At 46.3% G+C, this 20,084-nt stretch overlaps 1 protein-coding gene across 4 annotated transcripts in view; it reads left to right on the forward strand.

The window, feature by feature from the left end:
* Positions 1-20,084, forward strand: part of INSR (insulin receptor) — a 135,088-nt gene that overhangs the window by 65,017 nt on the left and 49,987 nt on the right. For all 4 annotated transcript variants that reach the window (XM_061190613.1, XM_061190611.1, XM_061190614.1 and 1 more), the window contains exon 3: positions 16,938-17,259. In XM_061190613.1, the coding sequence (XP_061046596.1) occupies positions 16,938-17,259 (322 nt within the window). The remainder of the gene's footprint in view (positions 1-16,937; positions 17,260-20,084) is intronic.

The following is a 20,084-nucleotide window of genomic DNA, read 5'->3' on the forward strand; positions in this document are numbered from 1 at the left end:
ATCTTGATTTCTGAGAGGAAAACTGGGCATCTTGTGTTTTCCCTTTCAGTCCCAGCGTTCTGCTATTGTGGGAGAGCCCTTCTAGAAACTTCCAAGTGGTTTCAGAGGCCATTGCGATATCATTGGGAAGTGCAGTTATTTTACGACATAGCTGGGCTTTAGAAGGAGCATGCAGAGTGTTTTCTTTAGAGCCCTGGGCACTTCTTTTTTTAAAATATTTATTTATTTATTTATTTATGGCTGCGTTGGGTCTTCGCTGCCGCGCGCGGGCTTCTTCTAGTTGTGGCAAGTGGGGCTTCTCATTGCGGTGGCTTCTCGTGTTGCGGAGCACGGGCTCTAGGCGCGAGGGCCTCAGTAGTTGTGGCACTCAGGCTCAGTAGTTGTGGCATGCGGGCTTCAGTAGTTGCGGCTCGCGGGCTCTAGAGCGCAGGCTCAGTAGTTGTGGCGCACGGGCTTAGTTGCTCTGCGGCATGTGGGATCTTCCCGGACCAGGGCTCAAACCCGTGTCCCCTGCATTGGCAGGCGGATTCTTAACCACTGCACCACCAGGGAAGTCCCCCTGGGCACTTCTTTTAGGCTATTTCCTTTTGAGGAAGAGGGCAGTGTGGGGTTGATGGGAATGTGCAGAGACCGTGGGTTCAGATCCCGACGGACATACAGAAGTGTCCAGCTGGGACCTTTCTGTGCTCAGTTGTGGGAGTCCTGGAGGGCAGGGGCAGCCCATTCGTTGCTGCCTCCCATGCCTGGCACAGAACAGGTATATATTTGCATTTGTTGAATTGGATGGAGCACAGCGACGAGCTGGATTTGCAGGATGAGCCATCAGTCCAGGGTCACCAGCGAACCGTGTCTCAGTCTGTCCCTCCTCCCATACCTGGCAGATTTGTGGAGCAACGTGCAAAAGTGAGGATGAACACAGTTTCCCCAAGAACGCCTCGAGGGGAAGGAAACAAATGTTTCTGGGGGCACGCTTTAAATTTGGTCATTTAATCCATCCAATGCCACCCCCCTTCCCCATAGGATGTTGGACATTGTTATAGCTATTTTATGGAGGAGACTGAGAGATGAGATGTCTGAAATTGTTGCTGGTGCTGATGACACCTTTGAAAACCCTGCAAGGGGCCAGATGCTGTGCCAGGCACATTTCATGCATCATCGCATCTGATGCTCAAGACATCCCAAGGTACTATTACTGTCCCCGTGTACACATGGGGAAACCAAGGCACAAAAAGTGGAGTCATGTGATGAGGAAATGGCTGCATCCACTCCAAACCCAGGTCTGCCTGGCTTCATAATTCTTTGTGCTCCACACATGAGTGATTTGAAGCTGTGGATCCCAGGTCTGATGGGTGAGCCTCGAGAGAGCACATTTGGACAATCTGAGCCCATCACACCTTCTCCATCCCAGGCCTGGAGGCCGAGGGACTGGGAAGCATGGGTGACTGTCCGTCTGTCCATCAACTTGATCACATGGCAAAGATGGAGGGGGAAACTGGCGTGACTAAGGTAAGGCAGAGGGTTCAGCCAGAAGATGGCATTTGGCTCTCTGGCTGTTCAAGGCAAGAAAGAAACTCTTTAGCTTTTACAGAATAACCTTCTGAGGAAATTAATAGGTTAGGCCTGTTACAGCCCCGCTGTGAACTGGCTTGGAGTATCAGCATGATTTGTAACAAAATGTTCTTGATTTGTAACTAAATGTTCTTGTGCTGGTGCACTGATTTCTGTCTCCCCAGGAGGCGGTGGAACTGTGTCTGTTCTATTCACCAGCTTGTGTTCAGCGCCCGAGATGGTGCCTGTCACTCAGCAGGAGCTCAGAGCTGTTGACTGAGGGACCTAGAAGGAAGATGGTGATGGGATTGGCAACAGGGTGTGTTTTGCTGCCTAGTCAACGTTTTAATGAAGGAACTAAAAGTTAGTAGTCAGAGAACCTGTCTGTAGGGGTCAAAGGGGTTTCTAGGGCATCTCCATGGTGCAGAAAACAATCCACCTGTGAATAAATACTGGCCGGAGAGTGAGGGTGTGGATATTGTTGATCCTGGTGGGGAAAGAAAATTCCTCCATGGTCGTAGTATGCATGTAAAAGAGGCTTTTTTACCTGTAAGCTTTCTCCCCATCAGGTGACTTAGTTTGGGAGCTGAAATGCTATCCATCTTTCTTAGAACTTCCTTAGATGATACCTTGCATTCAGTCGGATGGGAAAGCATTTGCACAGCTTTAATTTCCTTCATGCATTTCTCCCAAGTGTGTGCTGGGGCTTGGCATCGTACATAGAAGCAGAGCCAGGAAGTTCCAGGTGTACGGGGTGTTTACTCAGGTAGATGGAGGGCTGCAAAGTGGATCCAAAGACCCAGTTAAAGTCTGAGGAGCCAGTGGCAAAGGGACAAACACATTCTTTTCTTAAGTCGAAATAAACATGGGCAGCAAATGGGTACCCCCACCCCCATCAGAGAACTCCATCTTTTTCTAATAGAATAGCAGTGTCTGAAGTGTACACACTGGAGTGTCCCAAGAACAGCCACGGGGCTCCTGGAATGGACACGCCACACCAAGCTTCTCATTTCTTCTAGATGGAAAAATAAAGCAGCCAGACTGGCTTTAGGAACCAACTCAATAAGGAAATAAGCTGAACGTTGTCTCTTTTTGGTCACGATGGAATTTAAAATAGGTGTTTTTTTTCATTCTGATGATTCCATTTCATGGTGTCTCCACAGAGAGGCAGTACATTCTACTGTTTATTTTTGTCCTTTAGGAGTTGAGGAAATTTTCTCCATTCCCTGTCACTATGCCTAAACTCTGCCAGCCCGTGGGTGTAGCAGCTCCAGGGAAACTGGCTTCTGTCGACCTGTACACTATTCAAGACCACCGTGTACTTGTTACTGAGAAGCCATCAGTCATGTGAGTGGACCTTTTTATGGTTGAGATTGTCCCTCCCCAGGGAAACCCTTCTTGCAATTCAGACCTTCCACAGAGACAGATTTCAGACTCTGACATTTCCCATTCCCACTTCCTTGTTCCCATGGAGGCTGTGGTTCTTTCTCTCTCTCTCTCAACTCTCCCCACTAGAATACGGTTATACCTATTAACACAACATTGTAAATCAACTATACTTCAATTAAAAAAAAAAGAAAATGATTATACCTAATTCCAAAAATGACACAGAAAACTTAAACCTGTGGGCAAATATGAATGATAAAAATATGCAGAGAATTCAAGGTAGCAGGCATTATCAGGGAGGAAAGGGGAGAGAGGCTTTGCACTGGTGAAGGGACAGTCTTTAATGAGGGTAGAGTATTCATAGAACCAACTTTAGAGAACAAATTGTAGGAAATACAAGGAGAATTAAGAAACCTCAGGGGAGGGACTTCCCTGGTGGCGCAGTGGTTAAGAATCCGCCTGCCAATGCAGGGGACGCAGGTTCGAGCCCTGGTCTGGGAAGATCCCACATGCTGCGGAGCAACTAAGCCCGTGTGCCACAACTACTGAGCCCGCGTGCCACAACTACTGAGCCCGTGTGCCTAGAGGCTGTGCTCCGCAACAGAGAAGCCACCACAATGAGAAGCCTGCACACCGCAATGGAGAGAAGCCACCACAATGAGAAGCCCACGCAGCGCAATGAAGAGTAGCCCTTGCCCGCCACAACTAGAGAAAGCCCGCACGCAGCAACGAAGACCCAACGCAACCAAAAATAAATTTAAAAAAAAAAAGAAAAAAGAAACCTCAGGGGAGACACAAACACAGCCTTGATCATGTAGATAAACCTCAATTAGGCAACAAGGAGTTTGAATAATACAGTTAATAAGATCGTGGTAAAAGATATGGGCTGAACTTTGTATTCTGCAAACAATACACATTTTAAAGTGCTCTTGGAATATTTAGAAAAACTAATCATCTGTTAAATCTCAAAAAAAAACAAAAACAAAAAAAACGAAACCCAACGCATTCCAAAAAGCAGACGTTGAACTGCCTAATCTCTGGCTGCAAGTACACGTAACTGGAAATTAATTTTTAAAAGCTTAACCAAACAAGCATGCAAGACAAACTCCCGCCATGTGATAATTAAAAACAAAACACAACTCTTAACTTTGGTCAAAGGTGGATCTCAGCACTGCAAAGATAGATGCTTTAGAAGACTGGGGAGATGTGAATGCAGACTTAAATAATTATATAGAGAAATCACAAAAATGAGACAACGAATAATGAAACAAATCTACACAAGAAGAAGGAAATAATAAATTAGCAGGGACTAACTGATTAGAAAACAAACAGAACTGACAAGTTCAAGAGCTGGATCTTTTAGATCCAGCAATGCGCAATAGGGTAGCCATTAGCCACAGGAATATTAATTCAGTTTCTCAGTCACACTAGCCAATTTCCAACACCCAGTGTCTACATGTGGCTAGTGACTACCAAATTGCACAGCACAGGTACAGAACTTTTCTGTCAATGCAGACTGTTTATTGGACAGTGCTGTTTTAGCAGGAAGACTCTATATATAGAGAGAGTTACACTATATATATAGTGTAACTAAGAAAAAAAAGGATGTGGGAAGAACAAGTACAGAAAATAAAGAAGGAAAATGGAAATGTAACTTAAAATCCATGAAAAAATTATAAAGCCAGCTCTGGTAATAAATAATTTGGGGAATATTATTAAAATAATTTCATTTACTGGTTTAAGTGCTTATTTTATTTAGGTTAATCATTTCCTTTTGCAAGAAATTAAGGCTCTGAATTTGCCCCTGAGAACAGCTATGCCCACATCTCATAAGTTGTGCTCTCTTGCCATTAATTCTAAATAGCCTGTAAAAGTTACATTGGCTCAAGAAGTAGAAAACACAAGTAGGCTAAAACTCAACAACTTTAAAAAAAAAATACTAGCAATTTAAAAAATAATTAATTAATTAATTAATTTTTGGCTGCATTGGGTCTTTGTTGCTCCGCGTGGGCTTTCTCTAGTTGTGGTGAGCGGGGGCTACTCTTTGTTGCGGTGTGCAGGCTTCTCATTGTAGTGGCTTCTCTTTGTTGCAGAGCATGGGCTCTAGGCACGTGGGCTTCAGTTGTTGTGGCATGTGGGCTCAGTAGTTGTGGCTCACGGGCTCTAGAGTGCAGGTCAGTAGTTGTGGCGCACAGGCTTTGTTGCTCTGTGGAATGTGGGATCTTCCCGGACCGGGGTTCGAACCCGTGTCCCCTGTATTGGCAGGCAGATTCCCAACCACTGCGCCACCAGGGAAGCCCTTAAAACTCAACAACTTTTAAAAAGTCATTGCTACAGTTAATTGCCTAAAATGTGTATGTATTACATACATAAATGAGGGAAAAGTTCTAAAATGTCCGCAACAAACAAGGGCCCAGGCACTTTAGCAAGAGTGGTTTTCAGGAGCAGGCTGGGGTTGTTTGAGGTGTGACTTAGCAACTGCAAACAATTAATCAGGTGCGGAAGCCCTGACATCCTGGACTCCACACCTCAATCCCAGATGGTCCAAGTTTGAGCACCTAGTTTTTCTTCTTAGTTCATCTTGTGAGTCTTGTGCACCTGCCCAAGGTGGAAACTTGGGAGTCATCCATGTGATAAGTCCTGATGGCTTCAGAAGCCAGCCTATTCCTCCCTGTTCCCTCTTGCCTTCTTCAGCCATCCACCAGAGAGCCAGAAAATTGGCCCCAAATGTGGATCTGGTGGTGTCTTTTCTGGTTGAAGCCCTTCTTCGGCTCCTCCTGTGATGCAAAGTCCAAGCCCCTCGGCTCCCTAACCGTCCTGCCTGGCCTGATGTCCCATACCTTTTCCTCTGTATTTTGCCCTTCATCAACTCTGAACTGTTTATAGTTAAAGGCAGCCCTGATGATTCACACATTTGCATGTACTGTCCCTCTCCTGCTGGGATAAAGCCAGTCACCTGATTCCCTCCACTTTTTTTCCCCCCCTATGAGCTTCACTGCACCTGCTGTGTGTGCCTGGCACTGGGATGCAGTAAGAAGACAGACACAGTAATAAGCCTCCCCTTCAGGGGCCTTACCTGTCTGTCTCTTTTGTGCATCCTGGGAGAAGAGAGACAAGGTCACCATCCCTTTCTGCACCCCAATGCCAGGAAGGTGCCAAATCCAGGTGGGTCAGAGTGGGAAACACTGAATTAAACCCACAGTGTAAGTGCCTGATGCCACACGCTGTCCCAGTCTCCCTGGGAGAGCTGGGTTCCAGTTTGGCCCTGCTGCTTGCTAGCTGAGCTGGCATTAGCAAAGCAGCCCTTCTGTGCTTGTTTCTCCATCTGTAATGGAGATGGTTGTTTGAATAATAGGGTTAATAAGAGCTTATTAACCGATATGGGTTGAATGTTGTATTCTGCAAACGCAATACACATTTTAAAGTGTATTCACGTGGAATTGGCGGGGGGGGGGGCGTTAGTGAATGCCCATTTGCTGCTTCGGTCGACTGGAATTGCAAGTATAGGTGGACATCTTCAAATGCCGGGGGAACAGTGGCCGGAGGGCACCCCGAAAAGAAACCTTGTAAGTTTTATTAAGAATGTAATTTATGAGTATGGTCCTTGGTATTCTGGGCGAGTGACGGATCGAAACCTTGTGGGTAGGGTCCGACAGAGTGGGACTCTCCCCTTGCCACGCCCCCCTCGCCCCCAATTTGGGAGACTGTGCTGTGCTACCCTGGCGAGCCGCTGCCCCTCTCTGGGCCCCTCCCGAGTGAGGCCTGGGGCCAGGGCCCCCCTGGGCCATCCCAGGCGCTGCCTGCCACGCGGTGACCCGATCTTCTCCCGGGCACAAGCCCAGCTCCGCGCGCGGCCCAAGCCACCCGGTGGCTGCTTGAGGCGGCCCGCACACTCGGTTGCTCCTTTTCTTTAACTTTTTCCAAAGTTCCATCCTCTGCAGGCCCGCCCTTCAAGGTCTGCATCCTCGAGAGGCCCTCCCGGAGCCCCCAGCGCGGACCGCCCGGCGGCGGTCACGGCCGGAGCGCCAGTCGGACAAGCGGAGCCCCGAGCGCCCGGGGGCGGGGCCAGCGCCCCGGCAGCACGCCCGCCCATTGGTTGAGCGCGAGGGCGGTGCTGCGGCCGCCATCACTGCCCGGCCTGGATTCCACGGAGCGGAGTGCGCCTCGGGCTTTGTGCTTCGCGGCCGCCACTAGCTCGCGGGGGCGGGGCTTCTCCTGCCCAGCATCCGCCCCTCCTGAACACACACATAGATGCCTGGAACCAACCAATCCTGAGGCTGCCTTAGCGGGGAGGCCCCCGCCCCCACCCCGGGTCGCCACCTCCTTTCTGGCCTGCATGCGCCGTATTTCCCCGAAGAGCTCCGCCACTCGATTCCAGAAGCATCTGGGAAGCGAATCTACTCGCGCCCGCGGAGGCGGCATTGTCAGGGGAGGAAAGAGGGAGCTTCTTAGCTTCAAGGACGCGACCTCCTGCGGTCGCCGCTTCTCAGGAAGCGCATACCCGAAAGGGCGTTTGTTGACCACCCAGCCGTCAAAAGTTCACCCAGCGCCCCCCCCACCCCCAATCCCACCATTAAATCAACTAGATTCCAAGGGGAGGAATTTCCCGACAAAGTGCTGCCCGCGCCCCGGGGCTCCGGGGATTCGAACCTCGTCTGTCAGGGTCTGGGGCGGGCGCGGGAGAGAAAGGCTGAGGATGGAAACAAAGTAAATTACTTTATGGAGTTTATAATATTCACACTTTCAGGCAGAGCCACGAGGCCCTGTGGTTAATGTGTCTGCAGGCCCATGACGCAACTGTTCCGTTTGGAAATTTCTGGAAAGCAGTAATTTTTGGAGTAATAAATCTTTTTTTTTTTTTTTAACCACGGGCTTTGGAAAGGAATGTAGCAAGATGTTATTAACATATGTCGTGCTATGGAAACATTTAATAGTGGTTTTCAAAAAAAAGTTTTTGTTTTGTTTTTACCATATATCTACTTAACTGAGAAAAACCAAATTGATTTGAACTTAAAAACGCAAAGAAACCAAAAGTGGCTGTATTTTTATAAGCATGTTATTTACCGCAGGGCCTTTGTTTTCTCCCAGTAATGCAGCTTTTAGCCTTGCTTGGTTATAAATTGGTAACGTTTAATTTTTTATTTTTTAATTTATTTATGTATTTATTTATTTTTGGCTGTGTTGGGTCTTCGTTTCTGTGCAAGGGCTTTCTCTAGTTGCGGCGACCGGGGACCACTCTCCATCGCGGTGCGCGGGCCTCTCACTATCGCGGCCTCTCTTGTTGCGGAGCACAGGCTCCAGACGCGCAGGCTCAGTAGTTGTGGCTCACGGGCTCAGTTGCTCCGCGGCATGTGGGATCTTCCCAGACCAGGGCTCGAACCCGCGTCCCCTGCATTGGCAGGCAGATTCTCAACCACTGCGCCACCAGGGAAGCCTGGTAACGTTTAATTTTTTTGCAAGTTGACAGAAAACTTGCAAGAATTGTATCTAAATTCACTAGTTTTACCCCATTTGTTTTATTATCTCTCTGATAAATTTATGTACACATTATATGCATATTAATTTTTTCCCCCCTGAATCATCGGAGAGTCAGATGCACGCATATTGTTCCTTTGCCTTTAATTTTTCGGGGGTATTTTCTAAGAACAAGAAAATGCTCTTACACAGCCTCCGTATGATGCTTAAAATCAGGGCATTAACGCTGACGCAGTATTTGAATCCACAGTCTGTTATATAAATCTCATCTGTTGTCCCGGTGTTGTCCATCATCAATAATATTTCTACCTGGTCCAGATTCCAACCTTGGAGCACACTTGGTGTTTAGTTGCTTTGACTGTTGATTTTGTACTAAGGCAAAAAAAGATCTTAAGAGAAACTTTGTAAAGCTCTCGTTGATGCCTGTCGGCTATTCTGACACAGTCACTACAGGAATATTTGGGGGTAGAATGGTATAATGGATCAAAAACATTTCTTAATCATCTAGCAGAGTTTCTAAAAATGTATTTTTATTTTTCAAATTTTTATTGAAGTATAGTTATTTACAATGTTGTGTTAGTTTCAAGTGTACAGCAAAGTGATTCAGTTATATTAAAAATGTATTTTTAAATAGAGGTCAGTTTTAGAAGGGCGTACACATACTTAGGAAAAAATAAAAATCAACTTGTGTTGATATGTAAGGATGTTGCTACCCACCCTCCACTTCATCCACATTCCCCTCCCCACAGGCAGTCACGGGGCACATTTCTTGTGTCCCTTCCAGACGGACATATGTCCTATTTGTCCTTTTCTTTTCCCCTCATTTTAAGATGTAATTTCCGTACAGCAGAGTTCACCCGTTTTGGTGTAATGTTCTGTGAGTTTTGACTGATTATATAGTCATGTAACCACTTCCACAGTCAAGATATGGAATGCTTCCATCATCTTCCAAATTTATGTGTGTTATTTGCAGTTCCAGCCCCTGGTTACCACTAATGTGTTCACTATCCCTATAGTTTTGCTTTTTCCAGGATGTCATATAAAATGGGATCCTAGAATGTGTAGCTTTGGAGACCGACTTCTTACCCTCAATACCATGCATTTGAAATTCATCCCTGTGTTGTGGAAATCGGCACTTCATTCTATTTTGAGGGCTCCCTAGAGTTTGTTGCATGGAGATACAATGTTTATCCATTCCCCAGTTGAGGGATATTTAGTTTGTTTCCAGTTTGGGGTGATTACAAATGTAGCCACTATAAACATTCACATACAGGTCATTGTGTGTACATAAGTGTTTTGTTTTGTTCTTCACTTCACCCGGGTAAACCCCTAGGTTCTGTGCTAAGGATCAGAAGTATATGTTTAACGTTATAAGAAACGACCAAACTGTCTCCCACACTAGCTGTCCATTTTGTATTCCCACAGTGTACATCTCTTTGCTTTTTCCACGAACAAGCTATGTTCTTTAGACACTTTTTTCCCCTTAATGCTATCTTGGAAGTGACTCCAACATCAAAATGCATAGAGCCACTTCCATTTTCACAGCTGCGTACTATTCTACTTCCTTGATCCACATTGATTTATTTACACAGTCTCCTGCTTGGGACTTCTACGTTGTTTACAGGCTTTTGCAGTTATAAACCCCAATGGTTAATGTCCTGTAGGGTAAAGAATATCCTTGTCTAGGTGTCTAAGTGCACATATGGTCCCTTGTCTGCAGGATAATTCCTAGCAGTAGAAATACTGAGGTCAAATTGCACCTGTCTCATTTGCTTTATACCGCATCTCTTAAACCAGTTGGCATTTCTGTAGATCTCTCTCTGGGGAAAGCATCGTTTGGTGAGGAGCCTTCCACTTACTTCAGAGGGTCCAACCAGAAGATGCTGACCCTGTTCCCTCCTTCCCGCTCTGCCGGTTTATTTAGAGTTCAGTTTTCAATCTTCTCAGCGGGGTGTAGTGAAAAAGCCACTTGAGGTGAGAGTTTCAGGAGGGTAGTGGCTGCTTCAGGTAGTGGAACTGGAGACCAGGGGGCTTTTGGAAACTTTAGGGGAGAATTGGGAGGAAATTGAGGCCAGCAGCCCGAGGCAGCTTGGGTGGGGGGTGGGGGATGGAAGATGGATGAACAAGGAACTTGTGTGTTTGGAGGAGGGAGGTCTGGGCGTGTGGATGTGCCATACACACACGTCATGTACCTGTCCTGGGAAGGTCCATAGCTCCCGGACTGCTGGGCATTTTCTTGAGAAGGCTGCCATCCTCTCTGGCAGAAACAGCCTGGGGGTGGTGGCCCTCTGAGCCAGGGCTGCTGGGACTGTGGCTGTGGCTCATTTGGTGTCTATAAAAGGGCAGGGCAAGGTGCACAGGGAGAGGAGAGTCAGACCCGTCCTCCATTTTCATCTTGCCAGATGTGTGGTTTTCATAATTCAACCTGGGTGGGGGACACCCCCCAGTGGCATTTCTATTAAATAAGATAAAGTACTTGGAAACGGAATGGGAGGCACCCAGAGCAGACTTATTGTTATCAAAGTATAGTCTTCAAAAGTTAAAAAACACAACTCTTATGCAAAGAAAAAAAAAAAAAAAGCACAAAAAAAACACCTGTCAACACTTTTAACCCTTTAGTGAGGGCACCGGCTGGATGGTAAAGCCAAAGCATGTATAATCACTGAACTAGGATTGCAAAGTTAGATATGGGGACACTTAATGTCCCAGGGGCAATAAACCTGTCATTTTTGGAGGCTATTTCTTCTATGGGATAAAAAGTGATTTACAACGTATCCATGTATAAGTTGACATCTGGCTTCCTGGAGTTGAGGCGCTAATAGAAATAGTGAATCAGGGACTTTCCTGGTAGCGCAGTGGTTAAGACTCTGTGCTCCCAAGGCAGGGGGCCCAGGTTCAATCCCTGGTCAGGGAACTAGATCCCACATGCGTGCCGCAACAAGAGTTTGCATGCTGCAACTAAGGAGCCCCCGAGCTTCAACTAAGGAGCCTGCCTGCTGCAGCTAAGACCCAGCACAACCCAATAAATAAATAAATATTAAAAGAAAAAAAGTAAATCAATCACAGGTAAGTTTCACTGTATTGAAACTTACCTCTGATCATTTGCCTGGGTTGGCAAATGATCCAGCCCATTGCTTGCTTTTGTAAGTAAGGTTTTATTGGACACAATGCGTTTGTCCCCATAAGCCTTCTCTGGGGCTGTTTTCATGCCACAGCGGCAGAGTCGACTAGTTGTGACACCGAACATAAGCCCCGAACATTTGCTTTGTGACCGTCGATGGGAAAATGTTGCCAGCTCCTTTGCTGGAGAATGAAGTTGTTCTCAGGTGGGCCTCTTAGGCAGGGCTCCAGAGGAAGACTGAATAGCCCTGTGGTTAACCTCTGGCCTTGTTTGTGAGTGTTGGATCGTTTTTCTTAGCATTGTCTAGGCCGGAAGGCTTATGTGTTTGGGAAGTTTTTGTGAGGTCTTTGCTGACACCTCTTTTGAACTTAAGGGCTGACCCTCAGATGCAGTCCCAGCCCAGGAAACAGGCCCCTTCCTGCTCGCACATGTGCTTTCCCAGAGGGTGGAGTCTTTGTGGGTCCTAAATGATTGTATGCTTTCTATATTGCTTCCTGCCATGGAGTTCCTTGGGTCCTCGTAGACAGATTATTAATGACAGTGGAAATAATAATAATGCCCAGAGTAGCTAACTGATATCCAGCCTACACTGTGTCTATCAAAGAATCCAATTCTTTACCCGCAGCCCCTCTTTTAGGTGTGAGAAGGAGTTAAGGGTTTGTTATCATCCCCATTTGACAGACAAGAAAACTGAGGCTGTCATGGATTCTTTAGAGAAAGCTTTGTGGCATGCCTGTGGGTGGAGAGCTGTATGCATGTCACTCCTCCCCCTGACTGGGTGGACCCTGTGGATGGCCGTGTCCTTCTTGAGACCCAGGAATGTCGGTCTCAGAGCCAAAAGATCGAAGTTCGGGTTTTGGGCCTGCTGCATCTCAGCTGAGCAAGTCTTCTCTCCTCTGTGAGATGGAGACAATGTTACTTACCCCGCTCCCTCCCCGGGTCTTTGTTAGAATTAAGTAAGAATCCAGTGGGGGGGTATGTAAACGCTGAAAATCCTACACAGACATTGGTGGGGTTAACTCCATCCTGCTCCTATTACAGCTTCTTAATTCTTTCTTGATCCATGTAGAAAATCAGACTATGCACCTAGGCATGGATGCTCCAAATTTTCCATGTAATTTTTCATGGTGTTTGTGAAGCTCCTGCAACTCGGAGTTCTTGGATGAATTCCTGAGCCACTGGCTAAAGACTGGGGGCTTAGAACTGCTCCAAAGGCCTTTCTTTTGCCTCCTTTCTGTCTATTCAGACATGGGTCTACTGAGCTCCCGTTGGGTGCAATCATGATTTGCACATTCCACATCTCTTATTCAATGACCCTGTCCTAGGAATGGGTGTCGTGGGATCCAGTGCAGTGAATGGAGCACGAGTGGCCCTGCCCCCTAAGCTCCCCTCCGGACAGACAGTCAGGAAGCACCCAAGATAATTTTTGAGAGTGATAAGTGCTGTAAGAAAAATCTCATAGGATCATGTGTTAGAACTTGGTTTAAGAAGGAGAAAGTGACTTCCAGTGGGGAGGTCAGGGGAGGTCTTTCTAAGGGGTTGAGACCTGAAGGTTGAGAAGGAGCTAGTTATGGGAGGATAAGGGGAGGGTGCTGCAGCCAGAGCCGCAGATGCAAAGGTCCTGTGGTAGGGCTGAGCCTGGGTGTGTGAGGGGCAGGAAGGATGCTGGAGTGGCGACTGCCTGGGTTTGGGAGAAGGACTCAGAGAGACTGCAGGCACTAGACCACATGAGACCCGTAGGCTTTGGCAAGGAGTTTCTTTCGCTAAGCCTCTGCTGTCCAATACAAGAGCCAGTAGCCCCCCCAATTTTAAAATTAAAATTGAAATGCAATGAAAAGTTTGGTTCCTCAGTAGAAGCTGGAACCTTCTACTGTGTACTCTAGGTGGGAATGTAAAATGGTACAGCCGCTGTGCAAAGTAGTATGGTGGTTCCTCAAAAAATTAAAAGTATTTTGGAAATTAATCCCTTGTCAGTCACATTGTTTGCAAATATTTTCTCCCATTCTGTAGGTTGTCTGTTCATTTTGTTTATGGTTTTCTTTGCTGTGCAAAAGCTTTTAAGTGTAATTAGGTCCCATTTGTTTATTTTTGTTTCATTACTCTAGGAGATGGATCCAAAAAGATATTGCTGTGGTTTACGTCAATATTTTGTAATAACCTAAAAGGAAAAGTATCTGAAAAAGAATAGAAATATATATATATATAAAACTGAATCACTGTGCTGTACACCTGGAACTCACACAACATTGTAAATCAACTATACTTCAATAAAAACATTAAAAATAGAAGTACCATATGATTCAACAATTCACTTCTGGGTATATACATAAAAGAACTGAAAGTAGAGTCTGGAAGAGATATTTGTACACCCATGATCATAGCAGCATGAGTCACAATGAGCAAAAGGTCTAAGTAACCCTAGAGCCAATTGACAGATGAATGGATAAACAAAATGTGGTATATACGCAACGAAATAGTATTACCCTTAAAAAGGAAGGAACCTTTTTTTTTTTAATGGCAAAACCAGATCTATTTATTAATCATGATTTGCACATTCCACATCTCTTATTCAATGGCTATTTTTTCCCCGGCACCTTTGGATCATGACAAGCTTGGAGAGAATTAAAATTCCAGAAAATGTTGCCTAAGAACCTATGCAAAGCTTGGATTCTCCCTTTTTTGACGTACATGATTGATTTTCATTGTATAAATGTAAGCAGCTACAGTTATTCAAGCTAGCTCATCTTACTGTGTATAGACGTTTTCCTCCTTATCAAGATATGGTCAAGCACCCACTGGTGATGTTGTCAACAAGAATTCTGCCTTTGTTAAAAAGGAAGGAACTTCTGACACCTGCTGCAACATGGATGAACCTTGAGGACATGATGCTCAGTGAAATAAGCCAGACACAAAAGGACAAACACGATCTGATTCCACTCATAGCAGGTCCCTAGAAGAGTCAAATCCATAGAGACAGGAAGTAGATGGTGGGGGCCAGGGGCTGGGGGAGGGGGTGGGGAGTCAGTGTTTCATGGGGAGAGAGTTCCAGTTTGGGAAGATGAGAAAGTTCTGGAGATGGTTGGTGGGGATGGTTGCATGACAATGTGAATGTACTTAATGCCACTGAGCTGTACACTTAAAAATGGTTAAGATGGTCAGTTTTATGCATATTTTGCTGCAATTAAAAAAAAATTGGTTCCTTGTTGCACTAACCACACTCCACAGCCACGGGGAAGTGGCTACCGTGTTGGACGGTGCCGATGGAGACCATTTCCATCATCACAGAAAGTTCCATCCAACAGCGATGCTCATGTGGGAGTGTGGCTTCAGAAGCCTCTTCAGTTCCCTGGGTCTGGTTGGTGGGGTCCACGTGGGCCGGAATGTTCATTGCAGCAATCAAAGGGCCTGAGGATTTGGAGTGAAGAACACTCCCCAGCTTCCAAACCACGTTTCAAGGTGTGCATGGAGTGAGCAGAGAAGGCACCTAGGGAACAGGCTCTGCTGTGGCCGAGGTCTTTCCAGCCTCAGGGAAGCCATCGGTCCAGGGACAAATTTGCTGGCAGCCTGGAAAGGGAGGGCTGGTCATGGAAGCCCAGGTCAGATGCTGAGGGACCAAAATTAAGGGGAATCAGGAAGTCATGAGTAGTGAGACATCGGGAGAAAGGGGATGTGTTCCAAGCTGCTGCAGGAAGCCAGGGCAGAGTCCAGCCTTCAGTGGATAAGTTCGGTTGCATCAAACAAGAAACTCCAGCCACAAAATCCGTGCACAGCCTCTGCCCGCCATCCGCAGAGCCCTGTCCTTTCCCATTCATGATCTCCTGCAGGTCACAGCAGAAATGCCACCTCCGCTTACTTCCAGCACGGTGCTTGCTGTGTATGCAGTTATACGTTTAAATAATGAATATGTCTCCTCCATTGGACCATGTGGTCCCAAAGGCAGGGTCTGTGGCCACCATGTTCCTGCAGCAGCTGTAATATCTAGATCAGTGCAAGCAAATGTGTGTTGAAGCAGTGAATGACCTTTGGACCATTTGCTTAACCTCCTTGCGCCTCAGTTTCCCCATTTGTAAAATGGAGAAAATGGAGATCAGGATCTATTTATCTATCTATCTATTTATTTATTTATTTTAAAGAGTTCTTTAAAAATTTTTTTTTTAATTAATTTATTTATTTTTGGCTGCTTTGGGTCTTCGTTGCTGTGCGTGGGCTTTCTCTAGTTGCAGCGAGCGGGGGCTATTCTTCGTTGCGGTGCGCAGGCTTCTCATTGTCACAGCTGCTCTTGTTGCGGAGCACGGGCTCTAGGCACGTGGGCTCAGTAGTTGTGGCTCGTGGGCTCTAGAGCGCAGGCTCAGTACTTGTGGCGCACAGGCTTAGTTGCTCCGCAACATGTGCGATCTTCCCGGACTAGGACTCGAACCCGTGTCCCCTGCATTGGCAGGTGGATTCTTAACCACTGCACCACCAGGGAAGCCCCAGATATATCTATTTACACCAGTACTGCAGCTGCGTGCTGGAGCTGGCTTGCTAAAGCCAATTGTGTAATTTTCAGGAAATTTGGTTCTTAAGTTGTTATTAAAATTTAAATGACATCAACTTACAATTAAACAAATTATGTTTAAAACAAAGGTAATAAATACTCCAAACTCACCACTTCCTAATCATCTCACTACGTTTTTCTATGATTTATGCTTTTTTTTTTTTAAAGGAATTCCTTTATTTTTATTATTTATTTTATTTTTAGCTGTGTTGGGTCTTCGTTTCTGTGCAAGGGCTTTCTCTAGTTGCGGCAAGCGGGGGCCACTCTTCATCGCGGTGCGCGGGCCTCTCACTATCGCGGCCTCTCTTGTTGCGGAGCACAGCCTCCAGACGCGCAGGCTCAGTAGTTGTGGCTCACGGGCCTAGTTGCTCCGCGGCATGTGGGATCTTCCCAGAGCAGGGCTCGAACCTGCGTCCCCTGCATTGGCAAGCTGACGCTCAACCACTGCGCCACCAGGGAAGCCCTGATTTATGCTTTTGAGATTATTTGCTACTATTGTATCTATGCAATGGATGTACTGTTTAATGCTGTGATACTATGTATCTCTTACTGGCTCCACATTCAGTAACTATAGGTGGGGTAGCTTGAAAGGAACCGTGGTGGGAGTATTTACACCATGGAAATTGGCAAATGCTATAAAGCAGAGCATCTCTGCCCCGCTCCCTGAAGAAGCTGTTAAACATCTACAAGCACGTCACTGGCTTGGGGCTGAAATGAGTTAATAGTTGTGCCTGGCACGTAGCAAGTGCTGTAGAAGAGAACTGTTACCGTTATTATTTTGTTTGGCTTGAACTTCCTCATCCAGATTTGCTGTCGTGCAGACAGGAATTGGGCAAAGCCACTGACCAGCTGTTTTCTTTCTCTCTCCAGTGTGTCCGACCATCTGTAAGTCTCACGGCTGCACCGCTGAGGGTCTCTGTTGCCACAGTGAGTGCTTGGGCAACTGCTCTGAGCCTGACGACCCCACCAAGTGTGTGGCCTGTCGCAACTTCTACCTGGATGGCAGGTGCGTGGAGACCTGCCCGCCCCCCTACTACCACTTCCAAGACTGGCGCTGTGTGAACTTCAGCTTCTGCCAGGACCTGCACAATAAATGCAAGAACTCTCGGAGGCAGGGCTGCCACCAGTATGTCATTCACAATAACAAGTGCATCCCTGAGTGCCCCTCCGGGTACACGATGAATTCCAGCAAGTGAGTCCTGGGTATGGGTTCCTGGGTTTGGGGGCAGGTGGTAAAGAGGGGAAGGGGCATGGGGTTGGTGTTGGTGATGCCGCCTATTAAAACTGTGTGGAAAACTAGAGTTAATTGACTGTGAGTGAGGAAGCTGCTGGTGATTAGTGACGTGCGTGGGTCTCTCGGATGCCATCCCTGCTTCCTGGTTTTGGTGCTGGCCTTTGGAGCAGGAGTCAACAAACTTTCTCTTGCAAAGGGCCAGAGGGTAAATATTTTCTGCATCTTGCATACCGAAAATTTAAAGCTTTCTATGCTTAGCATTGAAAATAGAAGTCTTGGGCTTCCCTGGTGGCGCAGTGGTTGAGAATCCACCTGCCACTGCAGGGGACATGGGTTCAAGCCCTGGTCCGGGAAGATCCCACATGCCGCGGAGCAGCTAAGCCCGTGTGCCACAACTACTGAGCCTGTGCTCTAGAGCCCGCGAGCCACAACTACTGAGCCCGCGTGCCACAACTACTGAAGCCCGTGCGCCTAGAGCCCCTGCTCCGCAACAAGAGAAGCCACCGCAATGAGAAGCCCGCGCACCACAACGAAGAGCAGCCCCCGCTCACCGCAACCAGAGAAAAGCCCGCATGCAGCAACGAAGACCCAACGCAGCCAGAAACAATAAATAAATACAATAAAAAAAAAAGAAAAGAGAAGTCTTTGGTTTTGTATACAGCCCTTTAGATGGTCCGATTGTTCCCACTGCTGTAGCTGCCTGACTCTCACAACCAAGATCAGAACTCAGATGTTTTAAATGTTTTCTCCAAGCTGGATCTGGGGTGGTGTCCTGAGATTAACCTGGAGTGCCAGGAAGAAGGACTCAATTCTAGATTGTTCTCAAGGCTTTGTTGTCTTTTGAAGGACAATGCCATCAAACCATTTCCTACTATTTAGGTGAGAAAAAGCAAGGTTTTCTCTCCCCGGCGGTGAGTCAGATTTCCTACCCACATCTCAGACTTTTTGTTCATGCTGTTCCCTTCTCAGATGAGCTATTTTGGTGTCTCAGGGCTGTAACTGAGTTTAAAAAATCTGTTTCCTGATTTTTGTGTTGTGGGTCTGAAAAAAACAAACCAACCCACAAAACAACACAAAAACAAATCAGAAACAGACGTAAGTCGAGGGGCCTTGAGCTGACCTGCTTACGTAAAAAATCTTCCTCTTCAGACTTGAAAATTAGCCAAGTGAGCGGGTCCTGGTGGGAAATTTTATTTCCCTGAGTGGGGAGGGTGGGAAGGAAAACAATCTTTTTTCCGGTTCCTAGGAGCCTCTCTTTGAGTGTTTGTGAAACCTGCAAGTACAGTATGTTTTGTTTTACTCATTTTTGATAAAACCTATCAAGTGGCTTTGTTGACCAAAAATAGGCTTCTATAAATCACCTTTGCATGCCAGACAGAGCTATTTTTTCTTCTTTGGGGCCAGTTTATCAGTGAGATTGGGAAAATTATCATATTCCTCTTGATTTATTTGTTTTTTTTTTTTTCACGTTTGAGATAAAACATGGATATTAACATCTTCCACTAAAAGACGTTGGCTTTAAAGTTTTTTTTTTTATCATAACAAAGATCTGAAAAATAGAACAACTTCCTTTGATGTTTTGCTGATGCCAGTGACCCCAGGATTGAAGCCCCAGGAAATTGACAGCTTGTCCTGTGATGCTTGGGACCTTTACTGAGTGAAAGAGGGGAAAGTGAGGGATGTTAATTATGACCCATCATGGCAGTATTTTACTTTGTAGGTTAAAAAAAATTTTGTTTTCCTTCTGAAGCTTTTATTTTATTTTGTGAAAGACTTCAGTGCTGTCGTGTTTTCTAATGTGGTTCGATATTAAAAAGGGCCAGATATGTTTTCTTCCATTCTTGTGGCTTATCTGGCAACTAGTTCTTTTTTTTTTTTCTTTTAATATGTATTTATTTATTTACTTATTTGGCTGCACTGGGTCTTAGTTGCGGCATGCAGGATCCTTCAGTTGCGGCACACGGGATCTTCACTGTGGCATGCGGCTCTTTTAGTTGCATCATGCGGGATCTAGTTCCTTGACCAGGGATCAAACCCAGACCCCCTGCACTGGGAGCGTGGCGTCCCAACCACTGGACTGCCAGGGAAGTCCCTGGGAAGTAGTTCTTGATGTTATTAGAGCAGAGGTCTGGGAACCCATGTGGGTTCATTAAGAGGCCTCGCCATCTGTGGTCATTCCCAGATACCTGGTGGGGTGCTCTTTAGTGAGATGAGGAGGATTAGATATTTGGGGTGCATGTTAAGGGTGTGGAGGATTCTCTGCCTCTTGATCTTCGCATGGCTGGTTTCTCCTTGTCATCCAGGTCACAGGCTTAAAAGTCACTTCTTTTGCTCCTTCCCTGTATGACGATCCTGTCTGAACTAGCCATCTGGCTACTCTTGGGCACAACACTCCATTTTAACTCTTTTCATGCTATTTACCACTAGCTGATATTTTAATTGTCAATTTATTAAGTTCCCCCAATGAAACCATACGCTTCACAAGTATATCAGTTAGCTTGTGCTGTGTAACAAACCACTCCAGCACTTAGTGACTTAAAACAACACTCATTTATGATTTCTAATGAGTCTGTGCATTGACTGGAGGTTTGTCTGGCTTGGGCTGGGTCAGCTCTGATGAGATGGTACAAGCTAACCTCTCATATCCTGCATGGGCAGTTGGGACCTCTCTCCATGTGTAGCCAGGAAGGGCATGCTTTACTGGGTAAGGACTTCTTAAGCCACTGCTGTATCACATTTGCTAACGTCCCATTGGCCAAAGCAATTCATATGGCCAAGCCCAG

The sequence above is a fragment of the Eubalaena glacialis genome, chromosome 4, assembly GCF_028564815.1.
Source record: "Eubalaena glacialis isolate mEubGla1 chromosome 4, mEubGla1.1.hap2.+ XY, whole genome shotgun sequence".
In the NCBI taxonomy this organism is placed as follows: domain Eukaryota; kingdom Metazoa; phylum Chordata; class Mammalia; order Artiodactyla; family Balaenidae; genus Eubalaena; species Eubalaena glacialis.